Source organism: Liolophura sinensis, chromosome 5, assembly GCF_032854445.1.
Source record: "Liolophura sinensis isolate JHLJ2023 chromosome 5, CUHK_Ljap_v2, whole genome shotgun sequence".
NCBI classification, from domain to species: Eukaryota; Metazoa; Mollusca; class Polyplacophora; order Chitonida; family Chitonidae; genus Liolophura; species Liolophura sinensis.
Window position 1 is genome coordinate 7,914,981 of NC_088299.1, and position 27,227 is coordinate 7,942,207.

Here is a 27,227-nt window from a genome sequence, read left to right on the forward strand (position 1 = left end):
ATGGTCATTGATGACATATCCCAGGTGTTGGTTGACATTAACTGTCGCTACATCCATTACGTCATCCGCGCCAACACATCGGCGTTCCGCCTGCGCAGCTGGATTAACGGGACTTACCACGCGCGACGCCACACCGGTCTTCACTACATCCTCATTGCTGACGACCGCAACATGCAGCGGGTCATGGATTTGGTAAGAATCGTTGTTGCGTTGAATTGAAGGGGAAGAAAATATTGAAGCCAAATAGCATCAATGAAGAGACCAACAAAATCTTTATCTGAAAGTGTTTATCTATTATAATTGTATGGTGGGTTTCACGGACCATATTGACATTTATGATGTCACTGCGACTTTGGACAGGCCCTAAAACGGGTATTAAATGTGAAGGTTTTTGTTTTTTCGTTTTTTCATTCACATTTTTAGCAAAAACATTTACGGCATGTAACTCAGTGAAAAAACTAAAAACGTAAGCAAAGACATTTTCAGTTCCCAATGGCCTTTCCACTGAAGAATTCTTCATTTCTACATTTCCTTTTCGTCTTACAAAGCAAGCCTTTCATGCATCCTGTTCCACAAAGCCATCGTAGACAAAGTTGATCATAACTACGGTGACAATACATGTCAAAACTATAGGTCTAGCTGTGGTTATAATAGCCACGATCAACTTAGAAATTGAGGGTTTCGTAGCACAGGCCGAAGAGGTATAATTTAATGTTACGGTGCATGTCTCGTTAACTCTGATGCAGCTCAGTTAATGCATGTTAAGGTGATCTTCTGGATTCATGTGAAGGAGAGACATAAGGATTTTTAGATAAAACGGATACCAAATGTAAACATGCACATGTACCAGAGTGAAGCAAATTATTTAATGGACGTGTCAAAATATTGGACTGCGTCCGTATGAGCATTCACTGTGGGTTTAAGTGGTACGTGGGAAGGTCTTCCAGCAACCTGCGGGAGGTCGTGGGTTTCCATTGGGCTCTGCCTGTTTTTCTTCCCAGTTCGAACTCTTTCGGTGTTAACAGGCCATTTCGTTACAGATTTTTACATCTCATGGTAGTGCTATATTTACATAATGTTATTTATTTTTGACAGGCGGGAATGTACGACACCGCAGACAAAGGGAAGACAGCCTTGTACTTCTTTTCCAGATGGCTTGTCATTTCTGGACGACACGGGGTGGAGCTTGTTACTCAGAACATCGGTGATCTTGATCATGTGGCTATCATGACGCTTCAAGACGTTGGCGAAAAAACGTTGGTGAACAATCAGGTATTGGTAGGCGTGTATGTACATACATGTATACTGTCTTGACTATGTGTAAGGGGCCTCCGTGGCTCAGTTGGTTAGCGAGCTAGCGCAGCGTAATGACCCGGGAGTCTCTCACCAATGCGGTCGCTGTGAGTTCAAGTCCAGATCATGCTGGCTTCCTCTCCGGCCGCGCGTGGGAAAATCTGTCAGCAACCTTCAAATGGTCGTGGGTTTGCCCGTTTTCCACCCACCATAATGCTGGCCGCCGTCGTATAAATGAAATATTCTTGAGTACGGCGTAAAACACCAATCAAAAAAAAAATGACTATGTGTAAATAAAATGTAATCTACCTAACAATTTGGACAACAGTACAAATCCGACCTTTTTTGGACGCCCTTGAAAGCATTCTGGTAGCATTTCCTCTGGAAAGAACACATGAATGAATGAAATAATTTTCAATGTACAAAACATTTTCGGACAGGTTCCTCACCTAAAAGATCACATATATCTTAAATTGTGTCCAAGTATACGTTTAAGTTAACTGAAGTTAAACAAATAAAGCTATTGAGAGACAGTCTAGCAAAACAGAATATTCTTGATGTAGGTAATAAACTGATAACTTATTTATTTATTTCTTTTCTTTTAATTTTGGATCTCGGCCAGGCTGTAGGTTTACGGGTAAGAGTTTTAATTTAGCAATACTATCCCTCGGCGCTTAGTTTGTGACAGCATTGCATGGGTGTACTGCAAAGAAAACCTCGTAGTAAGCCATGGTAAAAAACACATTTTTTAGAACGTATAATTACTATAAATTACAGTGGTTAATTAACCATGGTAGTATCTGGCAATTACCATGGTAACCTGTAGTAATTACCATAGTAATGTGTGACAATTACCATGATGATTTATGTGGCAATTAACCATGGTAACGTATGGCAATTACCTGTTCCCAAAAATTTGGATTATCATGGTTACCATGTCATAGATTAGCATGGTAATTATCATAGACTACCATGGTAACTAAGGTAGCTAGATGTCTTAAAACACAATGGATTTGTCATGCAATTGCCATGTTCCAAGGTAAAGTATGGTTAGTTCTATGGTAGTAATTACCATGGTAATTTCTATTCACTCTGGTGAAATATTATCATAACTTGGGAGGTTATTAAAATACACAAAGTAAAAGTAATGATCAAAGTTAAGGTTGATTTTGTAGAAATTAAAATACAATAAAATGCAAGATAATAAACCTACTGTTTCCGGGAAAATTGATGAAATATGACAACATGCAGTCAAAATATATTCATTTTATGAATGTACCTGTACATAAATTCACATGTAAGGCTAAACTAACTTGTAGTAAAAATCTTCATATATAGAAGAGCACAGTTTAGAATATTTTTAATCAGACCATTGCCTTTTAATTTGTTCAGAAATAAAGTTTCTTGATCCAAGGATTAGAAAGAGCTCTACCATCAATATCACCACTTCCAATTAGTTCTGACGACAGGTTAGCGGAGAATCACAGAAAGGTGTGACTGAGATTATCAGTTGTATTTACACATATTGACACTTCCTGTAGTTGAATAAGGGTGTGAGTACCGTTGGTCTTTCTTACCTTGAGCTGTATCCTCCACAGATACCTTCCCCTAGTTTTGTTTGTTTTCATCTGAAAATATTTGGCTCTCAGTTGTCTTCTAATTCTATCAATTCTGCCTCCCCCTTCTAAGAAACAACCTTTATTGTTGAGTAATCTCAGTGAAATGTCCAGATAGATCGGATGGTACGTTTCACAACTTCTTCAAATTCCCCCCCCCCCAAAAAAAAAGCATGAATATTGTTAAAATATGTACAATAGGAACCTATATCCTTAAGTTTGAGTTAATTCCAAATTTTGATCAGTGCATAAGATTAACACCAACCGAAATATATATGTATATTGTATACACTTAAATACAGTGAATTTATTATTTTATACTAGTAAGAGACAAAAATTTAACTGATAATGAAAAAAAACTTCTGTGCTTCATTTTCACTTTCGAAATAAACTGATAACATTCCTAATAGAGTTATCATTTATTACTCATATATTCAGAAAATTCACAAATCTTATACTGTATCTGGTCATCTGCCCTTGCTCTCTCATTTTCTTCAGACATCTTTGATACGGTTGAACTGGTACAAATTAACTGTGCATGGATGATAGCATCATCATTTGGAAGCTCTTGCACTGAGAAATCTTCATATATCTTGGCATATGGCACATGCACTGCTTTTACCGGTTTACTGCATCGTTGTTGCAAACGTTGGAACTTGATATAAAACTGAACATTTCAACAACTTCAACACCGCCTGCTTCAAACCGCTCGTCCGTTTGCTTTGTTCAGAGGAAAATTGTCACGCTATTTTGACGGTAAACTTTATCAGATTTCTAGTCTGTTTGACTGCAGTTGTTCAACACATAACTTTAGTTCATCCACTGCAAATCTACGCTTTTCTGTGCTAAAGTTGCCTGTGTTGTCTGTCGCCTGTTGTATGAAATTGCGCCTCCTATAACTCTATTCAAAGGGATGTAACTCCACAAAAATATCTTGAGAATTTTTTAATGCCTGGGTTTGAGTTGATGATCTCTTACATCTGAATGAATGATTATGGCTTTCTCGTACATCAGTGTTAGTAATAACGTTATACTCAGTTAAATCTTACAACCAACTATAATACTACAGTTTATCACATCATGGATTACAACCATCGATTCATACTTTGCCTCCCATTTTACTGTACCTAAACTAGGGTAGCCAACCACCAAGTACCTAAACTAGGGTAGCCAACCACCGAGTACAGTTTACCATAGTGTATCTACTATGGTTTACATTACCTGTACGTTGCTTTGATATACATTACTAAGCAATGGTACTACTACAATTTACGTTGGATTACCACGGGTGGCATTACTTCCCATTTAATAGACACCATACTTATCCACAGTTGACAGGCCTATTAGGCCTAACGCAGTTCTTACCTTAGATTTCTATGGGTGATTGCCTCCCAGTTGATTTAGCTTACTTACCATGGTACTAGGCCTACTACAGTTTACCTTGGATTACTGTAGTTCACATTACCGTATTTTTCATTTACCTTACTCAACCATGGTACTACCAAAGTTCACCACGGATTACCACGGTTGACATTACGTCCGATGTCATTTACCTTGTTTTACCATGGTACAACCACAGTTTTGCCTTGGTTTGCCATGACATCGTCTTCCATTTCATTTTCCTTACTTTATCATGTGGTACTACCACAGTTTATCATGCACTACCATGGTTTACCATACTTAACCGTGCATTACCTCACTTATACCTATCGTAACCATATAATCCACAGGTGTTTTTATAAGGGTGATGAACGCACAGAAAAATCCATTGCTGATATTTTAGTGCAGAAAAAAATCCCCACAATCTGCAGTATTTCACTTAAATCGCTTTGTCCTCAAAACTGAGGATACATCATTTTAAGTCTCTTTACAATGTGTGACCGTCTGATGAGGACGGGGAAGGGTTATATTCACTTATGTGATCGTTATTTAACGCCAGACTTAAAACTTTTTGGCAACCTGCAGATAGTCGTGAGTGAGTTCAAAGAGGTGGTCCCAAATACCCACAATACAAAATTATGTTCAATTGTGTTTCTTTTTGAAGAAAATTCGGAAAAATTATATTGAAGACCACATTTACAACCAGCTTTCTGAACTCTTTCATCCGAAGTTTGTGAATTTTCATGGGGTTTTTTTTTCCACCTCTAATGATGAGACCTTAAGATGGACACTGACTGGTCACAAGGGCGTCTTCACTCTTGTGCTTCATTGGTCAATACTTGCTGCATGTACCTAAATGAATTGCTTCATTATTAGTGAATGGCAAGTGGTTTCCAGCCAACTTCATGTAAGGCCGCACAGAAAATACCATCGACCTCTAATTATTAGAATATCTGCTTACAAATTGCTACAGATCAGCGCGTTGCGATATCTAGAATGTTGAAAAAAATTAAAGTTTCCATATCCGCTGTTTGTTTCAGGATAGGCCTATAACCTATTCCAGGCAGTGTCCCATACACGGCAAGGATGACCCTGACAGTTGTTACTCTGACAGCGTTAACCTCTTCACCCTCTACTACAAGCCCGAGGGGAAGGTGTTCTGCTGCACGGGCGTCTGGAACAACCACAGCCTTCGGCTTACGGGTGACATGTTCCCCAATACCAAGTTTGGTTTTAACAATCGCACTCTGAAAGTGGCAACAAATATGGTAGGTCAATCCGAATAACGATCAAGGTCCGAATAACAACAAGATAACTATACGGGCAACGGAAAGGGAATCCTTATAACGAGATGATCTAATCCGAATATTTAAAATGGTGTTAATCCGAATATATATAAGATAACAATCCGAATATTTAAAATGGTGATAATCTCAATGTGCATAAGGTAACAAACCGAATAACGATAAAGTAACAATCAGAATGAGGATAACAATCCCAAAGACACAAAAAATGTTCTGGAAATTTTTTTTTCAGTTTTCAAGCCATGTACTATTCTAATTTATAAGTTGTCGTTAATTAGAAATGAGTATCTCACCTTGGGGCTATGGGTCAAATGGGGCAAATTCTAGATAGTATAAGACGCCGTACACAGTGTATTTCTTTTTGTTTCAGTGGCCTCCGTTTGTGTTTCGCAACAAAAGCAGTACCGAGGAGTTCACAGGGTTTACAATGGAGTTGCTTCGGGAAGTGGCGAGTTCGATGAACTTCAGGTATGGTGTACATCCGTATTCCACGAAGATTTTCCTCGTCTGGCATGATAGGGGTTAATCTAGAAGGCTTGTCCAGCTGACGCACTTCAAGAGGGCCAACCTTGGCTACAATGATACTCTGCATTTCTGTCCCATGTGCCAGTAGTGCTGAATAGTTCTAAAACTTCCTTCATCCAAATCTCCACAAATATTTTATGCATGGTTCCTTAGCACAAGGCAAACGTTACACAGATTTTCAACCAAATCCTTGCAGAACTTTTTCCGAAACATTCCTCAGAGACAGACAGCCAGACAGATTGACAGGTATACAGACAGACTGACAGGTAAACAGACTGATAACCAGGCAGACAGACAGATAGATAGACAGACAGATATGCAAACAGACAGAGACACAGGTATACAGACAGACATGCATACAGGCAGATAGATAGATACACAGACAGGTATACAAACAGAGAGACAGGCACGTAGACAGACAGATAGGCAGACAGGTAGACAAGCAGGCAGACAGACAGTCAGATTAGCATAACCTTCTTGGCGGAACTGCACACCTACTCTCGAAAACGTCGAAATCTGGACCCATCAAAATTTGCCCCTGCTCATGTCCAGGAAATGTCAGGGTCCCCTGGCTCTCACCGATGGTGTGTGGGGTGGGGGGGGGGGGATATCACCACGACGCTAATGTGGCCCTTTGATCAGCCTAACGGTGGGCTAGTGATAATGTCAAGATCATTTTAAAATAATTAAACACGAACAGCGTAGAGAGTATAAGCAGAGCAGCGACGACAGTGTGACAGCTGATAATTGGTCACACGTAACCGCTGAAAAACGGCCACTTGTCAATTTATCTCAGTTAGGTTTTTATTATAAATATTCACGTGAACGCTAAAACAATAACAAATTACACGCAGAATTTGGGGGGGAAAGCGGTGATGTTAGTTGCAATTTATTATACGTCCCTGGTCTATAATTACTCAATGTTTAACGTATGTATGTGTTTTGTAAGCTACTAGACTACAACTACTAACTACTAAACATCTGCATATCTTTATCTGCTCCTTCTCGTTTATTTTTGTGACAGTTATACCCTCCAAGTTCCGGCAGATGGGGAGTGGGGTATGAAGGCAAATGGACGGTGGACGGGTCTGGTTGGAGACCTGTACTACGGCGTAGGTAGCACACAATTTATTTATTTATTTATTTATTTGATTGGAGTTTTATACCATACTTAATGGTGAGAGGAAACCGGGCAGTGACAGAGGGAAACTCACGACCTTCCTCGGATTGTAGGGTAAACTTCCCACGTACGACTGGAGAGGAATCTAGTAAGAGCTGGACCTGAACTCACAGCGACAGCATTGTAGGTAGTCTCCTGGGTAATTGTGCTGCTCTAGCACGCCAACCACTAGGCCTTGAAGGCCTCTTACACGTCTATATAAGCCTAAATATTTATCTATCTGATTTGATGATTAACTCTTTATGGAAGTATGTAGTACTTTAATATCCACTGAATTGATTAATTTCCTGACCACCTCCTGGTTAAAGCTGAATACGAACCAGCGAGAGCTGGACTTGAACCTATACCTCACTGGGAAGCCGCTGCTTCGTCACTGGTGCTGCGAGAAAAACGCTTTTGTCGCTTGAGCCATAGAGGACCCACTGTAGAGGTCTGCCGATATCGGTTACCTGTCAGTGCGACTTGAGCGGAATAATCCTGAGTGCGAGGAATAAACCACCGACCATTGGCGCGTTTGAAAGCCAACTCTTCTACGTCATATTGGTGGAAAGTTAGTGACCTCCTTGACCTCCATAACCTCCAGGGTCCCAGAACAATGGGAGCAGGGAAATCTCGAAAATATCCTGTCCTAGAATGGAATTGTACCGACGTCTTGTATGAAGGCAGGCGCCTTAATCACTCGAACACGGCCTACTCCCAAGAGAAGACACTTTACTCGCTGTAGTTAAAGGTGTATATGAAAACTAGTCCCGTCGGAAGCTGAGGGTTAAACGACTATTATATTGCCTCAGTTAATGGACGACCTCAGTGTACAATGAGCAACCCACGATCTAGCATACATAGTGATATAATATTTGCGGCAGTCAAAGCATGACTTGTTCCCAAGGCGGCCACAACGGTACGGTGTTTGCCGTCTGTGCTACAGACCATGACATTGAATTCCCGAGACGTAACATTTTGATTAAGTAATGAGTGGTACTATTAAAATCTAATTTCTAGTAGACAACTGTCATTAGTTTCTGTCTGAGGAAGACAGGCCGGGTGTTTTTCAGTCTACTCGTCGCGGATCGGTTATGACGTTTCTATTTACTGAGCTTAGGGCGCGTCAATACAGGCCACATAGCCATTGTGAACAAATTAACGGTCCAGAAGACGCATACAAAGCCACTATCTGGATCGTTAAACATTGGACCCACTACATCTATATCTCTATAGTCAGGCCGTGGACTCACTACATATCTACTCACGGAAGATCTCTATAGTCAGATCTTGTACCCACTACATATCTACTCACGGAAGATCTCTATAGTCAGGCCTTGGACTCACTACATATCTACTCACGGAAGATCTCTATAGTCAGATCTTGTACCCACTACATATCTACTCACGGAAGATCTCTATGGTCTGATCTTGTACCCACTACATATATAGTTAGGAAAGATCTGTATAGTCGAACCTTGCACTCACTACATCTATACTTACTGAAGATCTCTAAGTCAGACCATGAACTCACTGCATATCTCCTTATGGAAGATCTCAATAGCCATACTTTGGACTCACTACATCACTACTTACGGAAGATCTCTATAGCCAGACCTTGTACACACTACATCTATACTTAAGGAAGATCTCTATGGCCAGAATTGGGCTCACTACATCTTTACTTAGGGAAGATTTCTGTAGTCAGACCTTGGATCCACTACATCTATACTTAGGAAAGATCTCTATAGTCACCCCTTGGACTCGCTACTTCACTACTTACGGAAGATCTATAACCAGACCTTGTACCCACTACATCTATCCTTGGGGAAGTTCTCTTTAGTCAGACCTTGGATCTACTAAATCTGTACTTGAGGAAGAGCTCTATAGTTAGGCCTTGGACTCACAACATCACTACTTACGGAAGATCTGTATAGTCAGATCTTGGATCTACTAAATCTATACTTACGAAAGATCTCTATAGTCAGACCTTGGACTCACTACATTTCTACTTACGGGAAGATCTCTATAGTCAGACCTTGAATCTACTAAATCTATATTTACGAAATATATCTATAGTCAGACCTTGAACTCACTACATCTATACTTACAGAAGATCTCTATAGTCAGACCTTGGACTCACAACATTTCTACTTACGGGAAGATGTCGATAGTCAGACTTTAGATCTACTAAATCTATACTTACGAAAGATCTCTATAGTCAGACCTTGGACTCACTACATGCATACTTATGGAAGATCTCTATAGTCAGACCTTGGACTCACTACATGCATACTTATGGAAGATCTCTATAGTCAGACCTTGGACTCACTACATGCATACTTATGGAAGATCTCTATAGTCAGACCTTGTATCCACTACATGTGCACTTGTGGTAAACATCTAAAGTCAGATCTTAAACCCAATTCATCTATACTTAGGGAAGATCTCAAGTCCAGACCTTGAACCCAATGCATCTATACATATGGAAGATCTTTACCGGTGACCAAGCCCGAGACATGTGATTTTACCACCACTCTAAAATAGTCATTAGCGTAACAGCTTGTGTTCATGGCCGTAACTGAAAAAAAAATCTGGAGAACGGCGTTAGACCTCAATCAAATAAGAGGTCTCCTTGGCCGAGGTGTTTAGCGTGCCAGTGCGGCGCAAAGATTCAGGAGTCTTCTCAGCAATGTGAGTCAAGCACATGCTGGATTCCTCTCCGGTCGTAGCAGCAGCCTGCGGATGATTGTGGGTTACCCCCGTTATCTGCCCGATTTCCTCCCACCATAATTCTGGCGACCGTCGTATAAGAGAAATGCTCTTGACAACGGCGTAAAACACCAGTCAAATCTAAACCAGTGAAACAAATAAATACCTGTAAATTTAGGTGTGAGATTTACTTTCAGGAGACTGTCAGGAATCCAGTGAGATGCAGGTGTTTTCTTGGCGTCAAAATAATGTCCTCTATCCACATCTATCCTCATATCTGTCTTACATTTGTTATGACATAATGTATTTGGGGCCTCCGTGGCTCAGTTGGTTAGAGCGCTAGCGCAGCGTAATGACCCAGGCGCCTCTCACCAATGCGGCCTCTGTGAGTTCAAGTCCTGCTCATGCTGGCTTCCTCTCGGGTAGTACGTGGAAAGGTCTGACTGCAGCCTGCGGATGGTCGTGGGTTTCCCCCGGGCTCTGCCCGGTTTTCTCCCACCATAATGCTGGTCGCCCTCGTACAAGTGAAATATTCTTGAGTACGGCATAAAACACCAATCAAATAAATAAATAAAAACATAATATATAGATTTTTTTATCCTGGACCTGGACGCCATTCATGATGATAGTAAGTGGTCGACGCCATTTGTGTGATGGAAATATGTATACATCAAACGTGGGAAAGTCAAGGTCGGTGGTTGACACTCCGGTTGTGTTCTTTATTCTTTTATCCATAAAACTGATAGCCGTTGGATATACGTGGAGAATTCTTGAGTCAAATAAGTAAACAAATAAATATAAATATATCACACTTGACCGTAGATCTATATGCAGACTTTGCATGAGGTATTATATTAAACCACAGATGTTTCGGAAGCTTCTGGACCCTCTGTGGCTTGGTGGTCAGCCCACATGGACCCAGGGGCTCCTCATTAATGCGATTGCTGTGAGTTCAAGTCCAGCTCATGCTGGCTTCTTCTCCGGTTGCACGTGGAAAGATCTTCAGCAACCTGCCGATGTTCGTGGGTTTTCCCTTTTGTTCTGCCCGGTTTGCTTCCATTATAATGCTGACCACTGTCATATAAATGAAACATTCTTAATGTGCAGATGCAGACTATATTGGTGGAAGACTAGTGGTCTGTAAAGAACGTTAGACTGCCAAAACAGCCACATGAAGGTCATCCAATGCTTACTATGACCAGCAGTACATAGTGTAGTAGGACACTAAGCAAATTAATTACAAAAATCCCCTGTTTTCAGAACGTGGACCTGGTCGCAGCTCCAATCGCTCAGACAACGTTCAGGGAAGAAGCCTGTGACTTCACGTATCCTTACTTCTACGAGTTTAGCGTCATTCTGATCAAGATGCCGGATCCTATGGGTCAGAAATGGCGTGCTTTGCTGGACATATTCTCCTGGCCTGTTATGGTGTTAGTGATAGTATCTCTGCCTATTACGGCACTGGTCGTGTATTTCGTGGAGAAGGCAGATCCCGTGCCCAAACGCCGACAGATCTACATGACGAGATCGGGTGTCAGCAGCTACACCGTGGCCACTTGGTATCTTTTCGGGGCATTGCTCTCCCAAGGTGAGTTCGAATCCCGCATATACGCGGCTGCCTTTTGCTCTCGATGGGTTTTGTTAAATACGGTCTTTACGTTAGTCCACATAGATCTTTAGAGGTTACAATTTTGTTTACATAATAATTCTGGAGAATGAACTGTGTAGTTCTAAGCTATATAATTTGCTTTCATATACATATAAAGGACAGTGTTACCTAACCATTTATACCTAACCCCCTCGGCCACGGAGGCCCCACATTGTTTGTGAGGTGTTGGGAGTAATAGTCTGTCGACTGCTCTCGTGGGGCCGGTTTTACAACCTTTCCTAGACTTAAGATCATTTTTTTGTCTTCCAACAATATAGCGTCGAAATATGTAGGTTAGTGATGGGAAAACTCATCAGTCTAAAGACAGCGGTTTACGCGGAACATTCCTCCACCCATAATACAGGCCACCATCTTATAAGTCAAGGAGTCTTGAGTATGTCTTTAAAATAACAATTGAATAAATAAATAAACTGATACCCATTCTAAGACAGAAATGTACCAATATACCGTGAAAATACACGTAGGCCTATGCCTATCAGACTTGTGACTTTTGTAATGACTTTTGTCAAGGTCGCCAGTATTTAACTCAGGCACACCTTGACCCACTTATCGGCCATGTTCGAGAAGTGTGAAAATCTAAAAAAAAAAAACAAATTTCTTCTCCAGAACCGCTGATCCGATTGTATTGAAAATAAATATGCATGTATAAGCCTACTTGGGGTATCAGGATGGAAAATTTTATGCAAATCGGTTGAGAAATGTGAAAGCTCACTGTTGGTCGTTTTAGACACGTGATGACCTGTTATTGAATTTTGAAAAACCAAGATAACAGTTAGATGTACATTGACTTGACAACCATGATTTTAGTTTTTTCCTACGATGTAGATCTTAGATCTACATCCTAGATCTTCTTTAAATTGCAATTAATGCTCATTTTAGTGTCGTTATTCAAATGGCACGTGACCGGACAACGTAATAGCTATGGAGCTGAAAATTGGTCAGTAGACAGATCAACTACAGATCTTCATTTTCTGACTTCTGACTAATATTTTTGCCATTAAAATGCGTTTAAAAACTTGCTATACTTGTTCATAGTCAGCTTGAAAAATTGCAATATCCCCAAAGCCGGTTAAAGTAGAGAAAATAATCTTGGCATTTATAATATCGAACATATGAAGCAGCTTTTGACGTTTTGTGCTGTTTGGCCAGTCACGTGATTTAACAGCCATTTTTAACTTTATTGTTAAGCTTAAACCATTTTTCCCCGTAAAACAGCTAATGACCTTTCACTTGAAATTTCACTTGCAACTGTTAGGTGGATCGCCGTACCTATATTATAAAAAAAAAGATTTTGTTTGGTATGCAAGTTGTGCTGTGACTGACCAATGAAGTTAGCTAAAAATGCTAGGTCAGTAGGTCAAGTCTGAACATTTCTTTAAATAATTAAATAAACACACTGTCTAGAACTTCTTGACGTCAGAATGACAAATCTGTAAGAATTATTTTTGTACTATTACTAATTATTTTTTTAGCTAAAAATGCTAGGCTAGTAGGTCAAGTCTGAAAATTTCTTTAAATAATTAAATAAACACACTGTCTAAAACTCCTTGACCACAGGATGACAAATCTGTAAGAATTATTTTTGTACTTGGTATAGTTTTCAGGTTATAACCAAAAACCCCCTCAAAAATGTGAAGTATGACGTTAAACCCAGCAGCGTACATACATACAAAAATTGACAAAACCTCCCATTCAAATAACACGGGAGCTTCATGCTTGACTACATGGAACCCGTTGAGTGTAGAGTGCTGGCTACAGGGCGTGTTTTCTGATTCTGTTTGGCGACAGGTGCAGTACCTCAAAGGAACAATCTATCTATACACGCGGCCAAGCACTGCTATTTGAGAGCGGTGTTTTTTCCCTTTTCGCTGTCTTTCATTCCAGCCCCAATGAGCATTGTCCCTAGCAGTCATTTGTTCAAATCCAGTTCATTCCTGCCTGTCTTTGTTCTCATTTTTTTCTTCAATTACGATGAAATTGTTAGGCACCAGACTACCAGTCCTAGCAGCCTGGGCTTAAATCCAGTCTACTCCTTACCGTTCTTACCAAATTCATTCAGGATTTAAGTATAGAGGCCATGTGGGAAATCGTTTCGCCGGGTATTGCTGAAGTTGTTTTGTTTTCATTGAAAATACGAGATCTGGTTTCGTCAAGGTACATTCAATTCACTCTTTCGGAGACTTCATTGTCTTGTTTCTCTTCATTGTATTAGAGAAACCTGGGGTATTTTCAGGAGAGGATGGAACTGATTTGAACGGTCTGTGGTGAAGAAAGTGCAAAGTGAAGAAAAGTGCAGTTTTGGAAAGTGGGCACCAAAAGCTGTGTGTACATACCGCTTGGAAGCCGTATAACTGCATGCAGTTTTAGTTTAATTTTAACAAAACTCCTATTGGTAGCTATGGACAGAAAGCTCAGGATTTCTGGTATTCTCGTTGTGGACCCCCGTGGGGTTTCCGGGGTGATAAGAATAGGACCTCAGCCCTCTAGGCAAGCTTGTCGTAAAAGTCGACTAACCTAGAGCTCTCCTGTGTGAGCCCGGTGAATATAATAGGCTCACATCTTCCCGGTTGTGTGAGAGGCAACTGGGGAGCGACCTGTTTGCCGTGGGTTGCGACCCGTAATCTACGAGGACGGAATCCTGGTGGCTGAGGGTGTGTTTGTCTTGCGAGATCCTCACGTCCAACACGTCACTTTGGCCCTTACTTGGGGAGAGACGGGAGATCGGATGGGCCCGGTCCGATCAATCGGCTTGGTCACGCCTTGCCTCTGCGTGGCCCCAAAATTTCTCCATAACACCACTCAGTAAAGAATAAATGTTATTTCTGAAATTTCGTTTGCGGGACTACGTTTTGAGGCGGTGGCTCATGGGTCAATCGAGTAGTATGTGTCTGATGTGTGACCTTATTCACTTAATGGGGTTTGCTCATTAGGGCCATCTATTCGAGTATACCTCACGTGGAGTCCTTGGTGCGTTTCTTGTTGGGTATCCCCAGGTTCAGGCATCGACCTTGTTGGCACTCCGCGGTGGGTGGGGAACACGTGGGGTGAATTTTTATTATATAACAAATATGTCTAACCCAAACCTTTTCGTTAATGTTTCCAATATAACAACCCAATCTTCCTCTCGGCCCACTCCAGGCGCTGATAAAAAGAGGAAGCTGGAAGTATTATCCGATTCACTTGATAATGAACAGAACAATTGGCCGGCTTTTATAGTCCTCTCCACTAGGAGCGAACAAAAGCCGGCCTCTAAAATTCAAAATTCATCCTTTTTTGTTAAAAAGGGCATTGGAAGGGGCGGCAGGGACTTTGAAAACTGTTAAAAAACTACGATCCGGAGACATCCTCATCGAATGTTTCCGGAAACAACAATCTAAAAATTTATTATCACTTAAAAAAATCTCTGATATACATATTTATACATCCCCTCACAGTTCCCTGAACAGCTGTCAGGGAATAATACGTGATAGGGATGGTGATATCATTGATTTATCCGAAGAAGAAATCTGTTCTGAATTGAAACCACAGGGTGTTGCCAGAGTAAAACGTTTCACATCAAAAATAGCTGGCAACATCATCAAATTAAATACCTACCTTTTGACATTTAATAGTACATCTCTACCGTCACATATCTACATTGGCCCATATAATGTTAATGTAGATTTATACATCCCTAATCCTACACGTTGTTTCACTTGCCAAAAATTTGGTCACGGCAAGGGACAATGTAAAAATAAACTGGTTTGCTTCAGATGCGGCAGTGAGGGTCATGAGGGTTTCGACTGCAGCAACACAGTTAAGTGTTGCAACTGCAGTGGAGATCACATGGCCTCGTCTAGAGACTGTCCGCTTTTCGTGAAGGAAAAACAAATAATTAATATTAAAGTCAGAAACAATATATCCTACCAGGAAGCCCGAAAATTAGTCTCACCCTTTAATACTTCTCCGCAGACTTCGTTTGCCAATGTGGTCAAGCGAGTAGCATCTGTTGCTACTCGAACCTCTTGGACTTGGCCCATTGGAGACGACAAACCTACTTCTATATCTTTACAACCTGCTGCTCAACCTGCCCATAATTCCTGCTCAACACAGACCACTACAGTACAGCAAGTAAATATTACACAAAAAACTGATAAACCTGAACAAGATAAAAAGAAAACTACCAGAACTAAGTCCGGAAACAAACGTCATAATGAAAATAATAAACCTAGTGGTCCCACGGAGCGTCCCTCTAAGGCCACTAGGGATCCTGTCCAAACTTTCAATAGGTTTGGATCGTTGGAGGACGTTGATCCTTCAACATTAGATGCGGATGTGATGGATACATCACCCGCACCAGGGAGATCTAACAGCCGATCTCCAAGAAAGGGTCGTCCGCGGTCCAAACACAAAGATAAATCGCCTATACGTCTCCCTCCATAATGGCGATATACGATAAAATTATACAATGGAATTGTCGAGGTCTTAAGGTTAATTTTATTGAAATAACACAGCTAGTTGAATCTTTAAACCCTGCTGCCCTCTGTCTTCAGGAAACTCACCTGAAGACATCTGAAAAAGATAAATTATCTCTTAAAAATTACACACTTTATAGCAATTATTCTGGTGAAGAAGAGCGAGCTTGTGGCGGATCCTCTATTTTTGTAAATAATAATACAATTCACAGTCCTGTTGATCTCGTTACTGAGTTTCAGGCTGTGGCCGTCCGTGTTTCTTTGTCGGAAACAGTTACTTTATGTTCGATCTATATTCCTCCTCATTGTTCTTTGTCAATCTCTCAATTACATAACTTGAAAGAACAACTCCCATCCCCTTTTATAATAATGGGGGATTTTAATGCCCATAACCCTCTATGGGGCAGTAATAATATAAACGGTAAAAGCAAAACTTTGGAAAATTTTTTATCGAAAAAACTGTGTTATTTCAATGATGGTTCTAATACCTTTTTACATCCAGGTAATGGCGTTTATTCTGCTATCGATCTCACTATCACGGATCCATCACTTCTCCTTGATTTTTCTTGGAGGGTGCATGACGATCTTTGTGGTAGTGACCATTTTCCTATAATCCTAGAACATATCACTTCTAATTCTTTAGAACGTGTAGCTAGGTGGAAATTCGATAAAGCAGATTGGATCGCATTTGAGATGTTCTGTGAGGCTGATATCTCTCCAGAGACTCTCAAAACAGCAGATGATCCAATATTAAAATTTAACGAGCTTGTATTACGAGCTGCCGATAGAACTATCCCTAAAACCTCGACAAATCCAAAATCCAAAAGTAAACCCTGGTATGATCAGGACTGTCGCAAAGCCATTAAGGACCGCAAAAACGCCGAGCGAAATTTTAATATATGTCGTACTGATAATAACTTAAACCAGGTTCGTATTTTTCGAGCTAAGGCTCGTCGATTACTCAAGTCCAAGAGACGATCTTGTTGGCGGAACTTTGTTTCGGGCATTACGTCAAAAACACCCATGCGTAATGTCTGGAGCATGGTTCAGAAACTTAAGGGCAAAAATAATAAAGCAAAAGTTCAGCATTTAAAAGATGGCGATAATACATTAACCTCTCCATCTGATATAGCCAACAAATTAGCTGAAACAATTTCAACAAAATCTTCTTCTGAGAACTATACTAAAGAATTCCAACATATTAAAAATCAGAAGGAGAAAACCAAATTGCCCTTTTCTTCTAAGAATTTAGAAGATTATAATCATCCTTTTAATATCAAGGAACTTAAGACTGCATTAAAAAAGGCCCACGATACTGCTTGTGGTCCTGATAATGTATATTATGAGTTTCTGAACCATTTACCACCTGAGCCACTGGAGACTCTCTTGGATTTGCTTAGTGATATTTGGATAACTGGTAATTTTCCACCGTCATGGAGGGAGGCGTGTATTATCCCGGTTCCCAAACCGGGTAAGGATGATACTGATCCAAATAATTACCGTCCCATAGCTCTTACCAGCTGTGTCGGTAAGACTATGGAACGGATGATTAATGATAGACTTGTTTGGTTTCTTGAAACCAACAAGCTTTTATCTAACATTCAATGTGGTTTTCGTCAAGGTCGATCTACCTTGTTCGATTTGAAACTTTTATTCGTGATGGTTTTGTTAATAATGAACATGTGGTGTCCATATTTTTTGATCTTGAAAAGGCCTACGACACCACATGGAAATATGGTATTTTAAAAGACCTCACGGATATGGGTCTTAAAGGTCGATTACCTATATTAATATCACAATTTTTATCCGATCGTCAGTTTAAGGTACGGGTTGGGTCCACTCTTTCTGACTCTTATGAGCAGGAAATGGGTGTACCCCAGGGCAGCATTCTATCACCAACTGTGTTCAGCATAAAAATAAATAGCCTAGCAAAAACATTAACATCTGGCACAGAGGGTTCTTTATACGTGGATGATTTCCTTATATGCTACCGAGCTAGGAATATGAATAATATCGAACGTCAGTTGCAGCTTTGTCTCAATAAAATCGAGAAATGGGCAAGTGAAAACGGTTTTAGATTTTCAACGTCTAAAACCGTCGGTATGCATTTTTGTAACAAACGGAAATTTCATCTTGATCCTGAGCTTAATTTTTGTGGTGAACAGGTTAAAATTGTTGGAGAAACCAAATTTTTAGGCATAATATTTGATAGTAAGCTATCTTTTATACCTCATATAAAAATGCTTAAAGTTAAATGTACAAAGGCTCTCGATATAATTAAGGTCGTGTCTAGCACCTACTGGGGTGCTGACCGATCAGTTTTACTTAATTTATATCGTTCTCTGGTGAGGTCTAAATTGGACTATGGATCCATCATTTACGGTTCCGCTAGGAAGTCGTATATTAAAATGTTGGATCCTGTTCATCACCAAGGTTTGAGGCTCAGCCTTGGTGCTTTTAGAACCTCACCAGTAGAAAGTTTATACGTGGAGGCAAATGAACCTTCTTTATATAACCGACGTATAAAACTGAGCCTTCAATATGCTACAAAGCTTAAAGCACATCCAACAAACCCTGCCTACGACTGTGTTTTCAATCCATTGTATGTAGACAAATATACTAAATGTCCTAACAAGATCCCTTCGTTCGGTCTTCGAATACAGGACCATATTGTGGGAACTAACATCAAGCTGGAAGATATAGCTCCGGTGTCTTTTCCGGAGTCTCCTCCATGGCTTCTCCCACAACCTAAACTAATATTTGATCTACGTAAATATAATAAATCGAATATAAATCCTCTTATAATTCAGCAAGGTTTTGCTGAAATTGAAGCTACCGGTAATTATATGGATTATAAATTTATATATACTGACGGGTCGAAGGATGGGGACAGGGTTGCGACTGCGGCTGTCTTAGAGCAGCGGGTCTCTTCCTTTCGTCTTCCATCCTCTTCTTCAATATTCTCTGCCGAGGCCAGAGCTATACTCCTGGCCTTATCATATGTTTCTTCTGGGTGTGCCCAGAGGGCAATGATATGCACTGACTCGTTGTCTTGCTTATTGGCAATACAGAATAATAAATTTAAAAATCCCTTGATCCTTCAAATTTTAGCTATACATAGGAAATTAATCAGAAGAGGTAAAGATATTATATTCTCCTGGGTACCAAGTCATTGGTATCCATGGAAACACAGTCGCAGATATGGAGGCGAAAGCTGCCCTAAATAAACCCATATCTAAGATAAAAATCCCTTATACTGACATGAAGTCCAATATTCTTAAATATATTCGTTGCCTTTGGCAGGGTGAATGGAACTTGCAGGTCCATAATAAACTGCATGCTATTCATCCGGTCATTGGCTACAACAATTATACTTGCGAAAAGTCTCGTAGAGACCAAGTAGTTTTAACAAGGTGTCGTGTTGGGCATTCTCGTCTAACGCACAATTTCATACTAGATGGGAGCAGTGCTCCCGAGTGCGTTGGATGCGATGCCCAATATAGCATCAAACATATCTTGGTTGACTGTGTGGACTTTGCCCACGTTCGGCAGAGATTCTACACGGTCGACTCTATATATGATTTGTTTGACAACATCGCTGGCGATGTTGTCATCAATTATTTGAAGGCCATTGGCCTTTATCATAAGATATAATTTCTTAATATATAAATATTTATCTATAATGTTATATATACATTTCTTGATATATTTTTTTAAAACTATGAGGGTTTTCGAGTTTTAACTGTTTTTGTTTTTTCTAATCTGGTTTTAAACATGTCCAAACATTTGTTTCCATTTTTAATGTTCGCACCACCATATCGGAAACCTCAACCGCTTCATGTTTCGACCTTGCTCTCGCCACGATATGGCTGAAATACTGCCGATGTGGCGTTAAACCATAATCATTCATTCATTCATTCTCGTTGTGGATGTGTATTTAGTGCTTGCAAATTGCTAATTAGAATAAAATCAGCGTATCTGTGAGGTTAGAGATTTTGTAGATATCCTTTGGACTTGGGGGGACAATGATAAGCAGGGAAACTCATCCGCCCCAGTGGAATAAATGGGAGTTGCCCTGGGTCTGTAAAGCCGATTTACGGTCGCCGTCTAGACACAATCGAACGGAATCCCTTCCAGTTACACCCTCAGGAATATCTTGTGCTACATTCGCCAACGACATCCGACTCTTGGTGATATTCACTGGATTTGAAATGTATAAAAGCCTAACGAACAATCCGTGCTTTGTATATTGACCTCAACACGTCTCGTTTGTCAAAATTTATGACTTGTAAACCTGATCCCGTTGCCCTGGTAATGGGGTATTTACATGTAAGATCGTAACTCGTGATCTATAGTTACTTTTCAGCCGAGATAGAGGCCAATCCTGACTCTGTTACACAACATAGCGTCATTCCGTTTTACACTAAATAATGTAAAATAAATGTGTACAGATAATATGTATTATATATATAATATATAATAATAATAATAATAATAATAATAATATAATGATCGAATTTATATCTGTAAGTTTATAATAAATCAGGATGAGAACCCTTATCTTTGTGCGCTTTTATCAGAGATCAACGACAACCTGCGAATGGCTGTGCATTTCCTCCCGCCGTAGTGCTGACCGCTGTCGTTTAAGTGACATATTCTATTCTATATTATCATGGTACGGCATAATACACCAGTCAAATAAACAAAAAAATGAATAAGAGGTCAATAATTCTTTCCAAATAATAGGTGAACTAACTAATGACCTCTCGTTAATTTACCTCAGTTAGTGTTTTATTCTAACTGTTCAAGTAAATGCTTAAATAGTGGCAAATTACACGTTCCATAGTATACCATGGCTTAAGCAGAATTAGGTAAAAAATATGCATTGATGTTAGTTGCAATTCATTATAGACGTCACATGTGGAGAATCACTTAAAATGCTATGTTCTCATCACATTTAATGCACAATCTACGGATCTGCTTCGGAGCTATGTACGTAAATTTGTACGATTAACTTTTCTACTTAAACTTGCTTACAGGAGGCATTTTGAACCCCAAATCTGTTTCCGGACGGACCCTGATAGGTTTCTGGTGGCTCTATTGCATCGTGGTGACGGCCACGTTCACCGGCCAGCTCATGGCCACTCTCACAGTGACGTCAGTTAAACCTCCGTTCAACAGCATCGCCGAGATGGTCGCGCAAGACGGCTACAAGTGGGGGACGGCCTCAGGCGGAACAGTCATTTACGTCAGTCTTAAGGTATATTTTGCATATACGTCAGTTCCGGTTGATGATCCGGTGCATGGTGAAAAATTTTCACCAATGAGGTCGCTGTGAGTTCAAGTCCAGCTCATGCTGGCTTTCTTTCCAGCCGTACCTGGGAAGGTGTGAAACAGTGGATTTCCCCCCGAGGTTTGCCCGGTTTCCTCCTACCATAATGCTGACCGCTGTTGTATAGGTGAAATATTCTTGAGTACAGCATGAAACACCAATCAAATAAATAATTAAAATGAAAGATTTTCAAATTCCGTTTAACACTAACACGTATATGCGTACGTGTTAACTCAAAATAACAATAATGTGATATACAGGAACACTCGTCAAAACGTCAAAATTTATTTATTTACTTAGTTGACTGTTAACGCTGTACTCAAGAATTTTTCAGTTATATAACGGCGGTCAGATATATCGGTGCGGGGACACTGGAGTGCACCGAGTAAACCACCGCCCTTCACCAAATACCTGACAAACATCCTGACTTAAAGGTGCAGCATCGAGAGGTGAATTCGAACCCGATACGTCATCGGTAAAGGGCTTTGGTCGCAAGGAGCAAGCGTTTTAAACGTCTGAGTCAGCGAAGGTCTCGTTGCATGTTTCTGATTCAAATTTCATAGCAAAGTTATATGTCCTATTTTTGAAAATTTTGTTTTGTTTTTATTCTCAAATCTTGCATCGGCATTCAGAAAAATTTAACCTACACTCATTTATCTGGTAGAATGAAACCTTTCCTGTTCTAGTTACACATTAATGTGTTTAATGAGAGAAAAACGAACGATATAAAAACAACTTTAAATCTTCGCTGCCCAGGGATCTTATCAAAGATCTTCTACCTTTTAAGTGGCAACAAATTGTCATATGCCTAATGTTAAAAACCATAGCTAACGTTTATTGACAACTACATTCTGTTACTGCTCTACGCTTTTTTCGGAATGAGTACACCATCCCTTATCACGGTTTCCATGGTAATCTTTGCAATTTGACTACACCATCTGAGTCTGCACGTAGTTTTCTCATCGTGTTTCCGTGAAGCACTACCTCTTATGCATTCAGTACTCCTGTAGCGTTCTTCAATTATTAAAGAGTGGATAATCAAGGTAAAATGTAAAATGGAGTTATACGATATCCATATTAAGTAATTCAATTCAAATGAATGCAAAAAAAATCCTGAGGCCCACATTTTGAATGATGTTTTCATTGAATGAAAGATGGAATCTGAAAACAGACTAAACTGACTGTCGATCAAGTGATAAACACATTTTCTGAGAACTCAGTCAATGCTACTCCATCTACACATATGTATGTTTATACACATGATAAAAACCAAAGCAGTGCATTCGTATTTCATTCTATCGGAACCCAAACAATGCTAATGCCCATCGAATGCGGAATATTTTGCTTCTTTAGTTTACGGCTAAAAGTTATTTTATTACGAACGAAAGTGGATGTAAAAATGTTTCACTTTTGTATTTAGACACGTGCATGGTTCAGATCAAAATAACTGTTGTTTGTAACATGCATGGCCTATCACGAGATATATGCACTCGTGTGCGGAGCAAATCCGTTAGGACTGAGAAACTTTTATGACAGCAACAGAAGACATTGTATCCTAAAACAATCGCAAACAAAGGAATAAAGACTAAAACACTGTGATCAGCAATAACCACAGCTTTCAGACTATTGTAGGTTATAAATGGTTGTCACGTGGATTTACTGGTTTTGGCGTTCAAAATAGGCGTGAAGGCGTTATAGAGCAAGTCCAGTCCAATTATCCTGGAATAGCCTAAATGATTATCTTTCACAAATTATCAAACTCTTTTGTGTACATGTTACCTTTCAAAATCGGTAATACAGTTCATAAAACCTATGAAGCCGGTAGCATTATAACTTTTTCCAACTTTACAATCTTTTAAACACTATAAATAACATAAAATCTTAGTCTGATATTCAGTGAAAGGCATTAATTTGAGCTATTCTTGGTGTAAATATAGAGAAAATTTGATCTGATTAGCAAATATGGATTTAGGGGGAAAAATCTCCAGTACAGCCTATTTAACGTGTTGATTTAATATGAGAGCTTATAGATAACCAATATGGATCTTTCAGCAACCTGCGGATGGTTGTGGGTTTCCCCTGGACTGTGCCTGGTTTCCTCCCACCATAATGCTGGCCACCGTCGTTTAAGCTAAATTTTCTTCAGTACGATGTAAATCTCCAAACGAATAAATAAATAAATAAATAAGCCTAACCAATATAACAATCTTTTTTCTCCGCAGTCATCTAAAGATCCATCTTTTCAAGCTGTCTGGCAAGGAATCCTAAAGTTTAATAACACCGACCCGGAAGTGCTGGATGATAGCATGTACGTCCATTTCAGGAAGGTACAGGAAGGGTCATACGCCTATCTAACGGATAAATCAGGAGTACTTGAGCTACTCAGCAACAACTGCGAGCTCAAAATACTCAAGGAAGAATTCTTCCCCACTCAGTATGCATTTGCCTTGCCAGAAGGATCGCCCTTGGTGGACATGTTTTCAGAACGGTAAGCTATAAGTAAAAAAGAACGTAACAAAATGCTAACTCCTCTGAGTAAAATGGAACCTTGAGGTAAGTTTACAAAAGGTCGGATTTCACTACCTATGTGTGAAAATATGCCAACTATCACACTGGTGTTGTTGCTCTGATTTTATTCTCTGTTCTATTGTCTTGCATATTTTATCAACGGTAAAATAACATATTGGTTATAATTTCGTGATGGTAATAAACTTCAGCTTTTTGTGATGATTTCTTTTCTGGCGTTTCCCGTTATATGGATATTAGACATATTTCGTGAAGATCTAAAAAAGCAACTGATTTAAAAGTGCATCACAAATTTCAAGTTTTAACAACCGGAAGCAGGAATACAGAATCCCATACGTTTGTCTGTCAATGAATATTTCAGGCTTTTAAAACTGTTGCTGTTTTAATAATCATTTGTGATGATGAAATTTTCATGGTTCGTGCAGTGTTTTCATGTCACCGTTTAATAAGTGTAATGACAGCCCAGCATTGGAGTAATTATAGACCAGTGACGTCTAATTAAATGCAGTTTACGTATTCGTATTTCTTAAACTAATTCTGCTTATGCTGTAATCGTAGGGTGCGTAAATTGTTACTATTTAATCATTTACCCAAGGATAACCATAACTGACAGTAGGCCGTATTTCACCAGTTACGTGTTTCTATGTGCCAAACACCATAATGGCGTCACTCCTGGCTTTACACTCTATGTTGTATAATCGTTTACAATGTGTGAAATATTGAAGTCTTACATTTAAAACATATTGGGTATTTAATAAATAGGGTTGTGGTTTCTTTCTGACTCCAATACACAAAAACACACAACATTGGCTTCGGAAAGAGGAAAGCGTTTCATGCCTAATTGGGAGGAAAAGTAAACTGCAAAGATCCGGGTCATTCTACTCGTATTTAACAAGATAAACCACTCACTTAATTAACTATAGCGTTAATGGGTTCTTTTTGATTCAAAAAGCAAGTTTTGTCTGAAGTAAATTTTTCAAACATGATTATTAATAACAGTGTTTGTTTTGCGATTCAGTGAGTTAATTTTATGGCCACAAAACAAGTATGGCCAAGGGGGTTAGCACGCCATCACGGCACAGTGATCCAGGAGCCTCCCCGCTAGTACGGTGGCTCCGAGCTGAAGTCCAGCTCATGCTGGCTTCCTCTGTGGCCCGCGGATGGTCGTCGGTTTCCTCCCACCATAATTCTGGCCACCATTGTATAAGTGAAATATTGTTAAGTACAGCGTAAAACACCAATCAAATAAATAAATCACAGCGAGTACAATCTTAATAATACCAGGCCGACAACTTCTGACACGATCCAGTAAATACTCTGTTCACTCCAAAAATAATATGTTTAGTTTAACAGAAAGTCTCTTATCTGAGTGATGTTGGAATGTATTCGGTTAACGCAGAAGATTATTGTGTTAAATGCAGCACATCTAAACATGATGATTGTATGAGACTAACGGCATATTGTATTAAATATCCCACAATATTATAAATTATAATAACAGACACGAGATTTTCTGTTAAAATTAACGAAATTTTTGTTGAGTGTACCAAACGGAAATCTGATAAAATCCCAGAGCGGACTAAACCGCGGGATCTGTGCGTTCAAAGCATAGTAAGGCTCATTTGCCTCTAACCAATGAAGCCAGCACATCATGCACCGCATGTGAGACTTGTAACAGAGCAGGCGGATGGTACTTCTTATCTCTCAGTATTTATATATGTATTTATCTTTCCACAATATACACATATATACCGTGCCTGTTCGCGATTTTCCGCGATGATAAATTAATTATAACTGGTATCGATCATAATACTAACTAAATGAAATGAGTTTTTCTGTTAACGTTTCTCATATGGCTATATTATAGTATGTAAGGTATCAAAGAAACCAATCCTCAGTTCCACCGGAACTAGGAGGGTAAATAGATGTGATACTTATCATTCCACTCTAATTGCATTGCCGTAGGGAGAAAGACCAATACAGTTGACGAGCCTCATTTTACTACCGGTCGCTGTGAGCTCAAGACCAGCTCATGCAGCTTTCCTGTGAGGCCGTACATGGAAAGGTCCCCAGCAACCTGCGGATGGCCGTGGGCTTCCCCCATAAATTTACTACAGGTTGATGTTAATTGTTAAGTGGGGGAAATTTGAATGCCGCATGACAGCTCCACCGAAACTTTCTCCACTGGGCTTGTGGCATGTGATGAAATCCACTTATTATTGCATACCCCAAGAAGATAAAATGAATATCAAATAGATCATTGCTTCATGAGTTCAAACTGGACATTTCAACCTCTGAAAATGTTTACATTTGTACCTTGTCGGGGAAGCTAGCCATTGAGCTAATGTTGAAAACATGACAGTAAATGAAGCGTGAATGGAGTTGAATTGAACTGAATATTTACATGTTTGTATGTTACGGAATATTTGCCTTCATATTTGTGTGTGACAAATTATTTACCATCATCTTTGTGTGTAACAGATTATTTTCCATCATTTTTGTGTTACAGAATATTTACTATCATGTTTGTGTGTTACAGAATATTTACCATCAGCTATATGTTACAGAATATTTACCATCAACTTTGTGTGTTACAGATTATTTACCATCAGCTGTGTGTACATAATATTTACCATCAGCTATGTGTTACAGAATATTTACCATCATCTTTGTGTGTTACAGAATATTTACCATCAGCTATGTGTAAGAGAATAGTTACCATCATCTTTGTTTGTTACAGAATATTTAGCACCATGTTTGTGTGTTACAGAATATTTAGCACCATGCTTGTGTGTTACTGAATATTTATCATCAGCTTTGTGTGTTACAGAATATTTACCATCAGCTTTGTGTGTTACAGTATATTTACCATCCAGGAAAGCGGCTTGCTCAAGATCTGGGAGAAGAATTGGTGGCCGAGGAATAACTGTACCGGTCTACCGCGGACACAGGCTGTCATGATGGATATGAAAGACGTACAGAGTGCCTACTACGTGCTGGTCATCGGAATAGGAGTGGGACTTTTTGTACTTTTGGTGGAAAAGACAAAAAACCTTATAGACAGAAGGAAATTACGAGCGCCACCATCTGCCAGAAAGCAACCTTCTAGGAATGATTCTTTGGAAAACTTTGACCGTGTTGAAATGGAGAACACGGACGCCATGACGGTCACATGTATCCCAGATGAGAATTGTACAATGTATAACAGCATTAGTGGCGAAAATTTGAACATCAGGCAGCTTAAACAACCGGACTGA

At 39.7% G+C, this 27,227-nt stretch overlaps 1 protein-coding gene across 1 annotated transcript; it reads left to right on the top strand.

Moving 5' to 3' along the window:
• Positions 1-27,227, top strand: LOC135466008 (probable glutamate receptor). The gene is made up of 9 exons (XM_064743393.1): positions 1-192; positions 1,096-1,272; positions 5,330-5,557; positions 5,964-6,061; positions 7,143-7,230; positions 11,250-11,577; positions 21,152-21,372; positions 23,667-23,932; positions 26,801-27,227. The coding sequence occupies exons 1-9, from the start codon at positions 1-3 to the stop codon at positions 27,225-27,227; spliced, it is 2,025 nt and encodes a 674-aa protein (XP_064599463.1).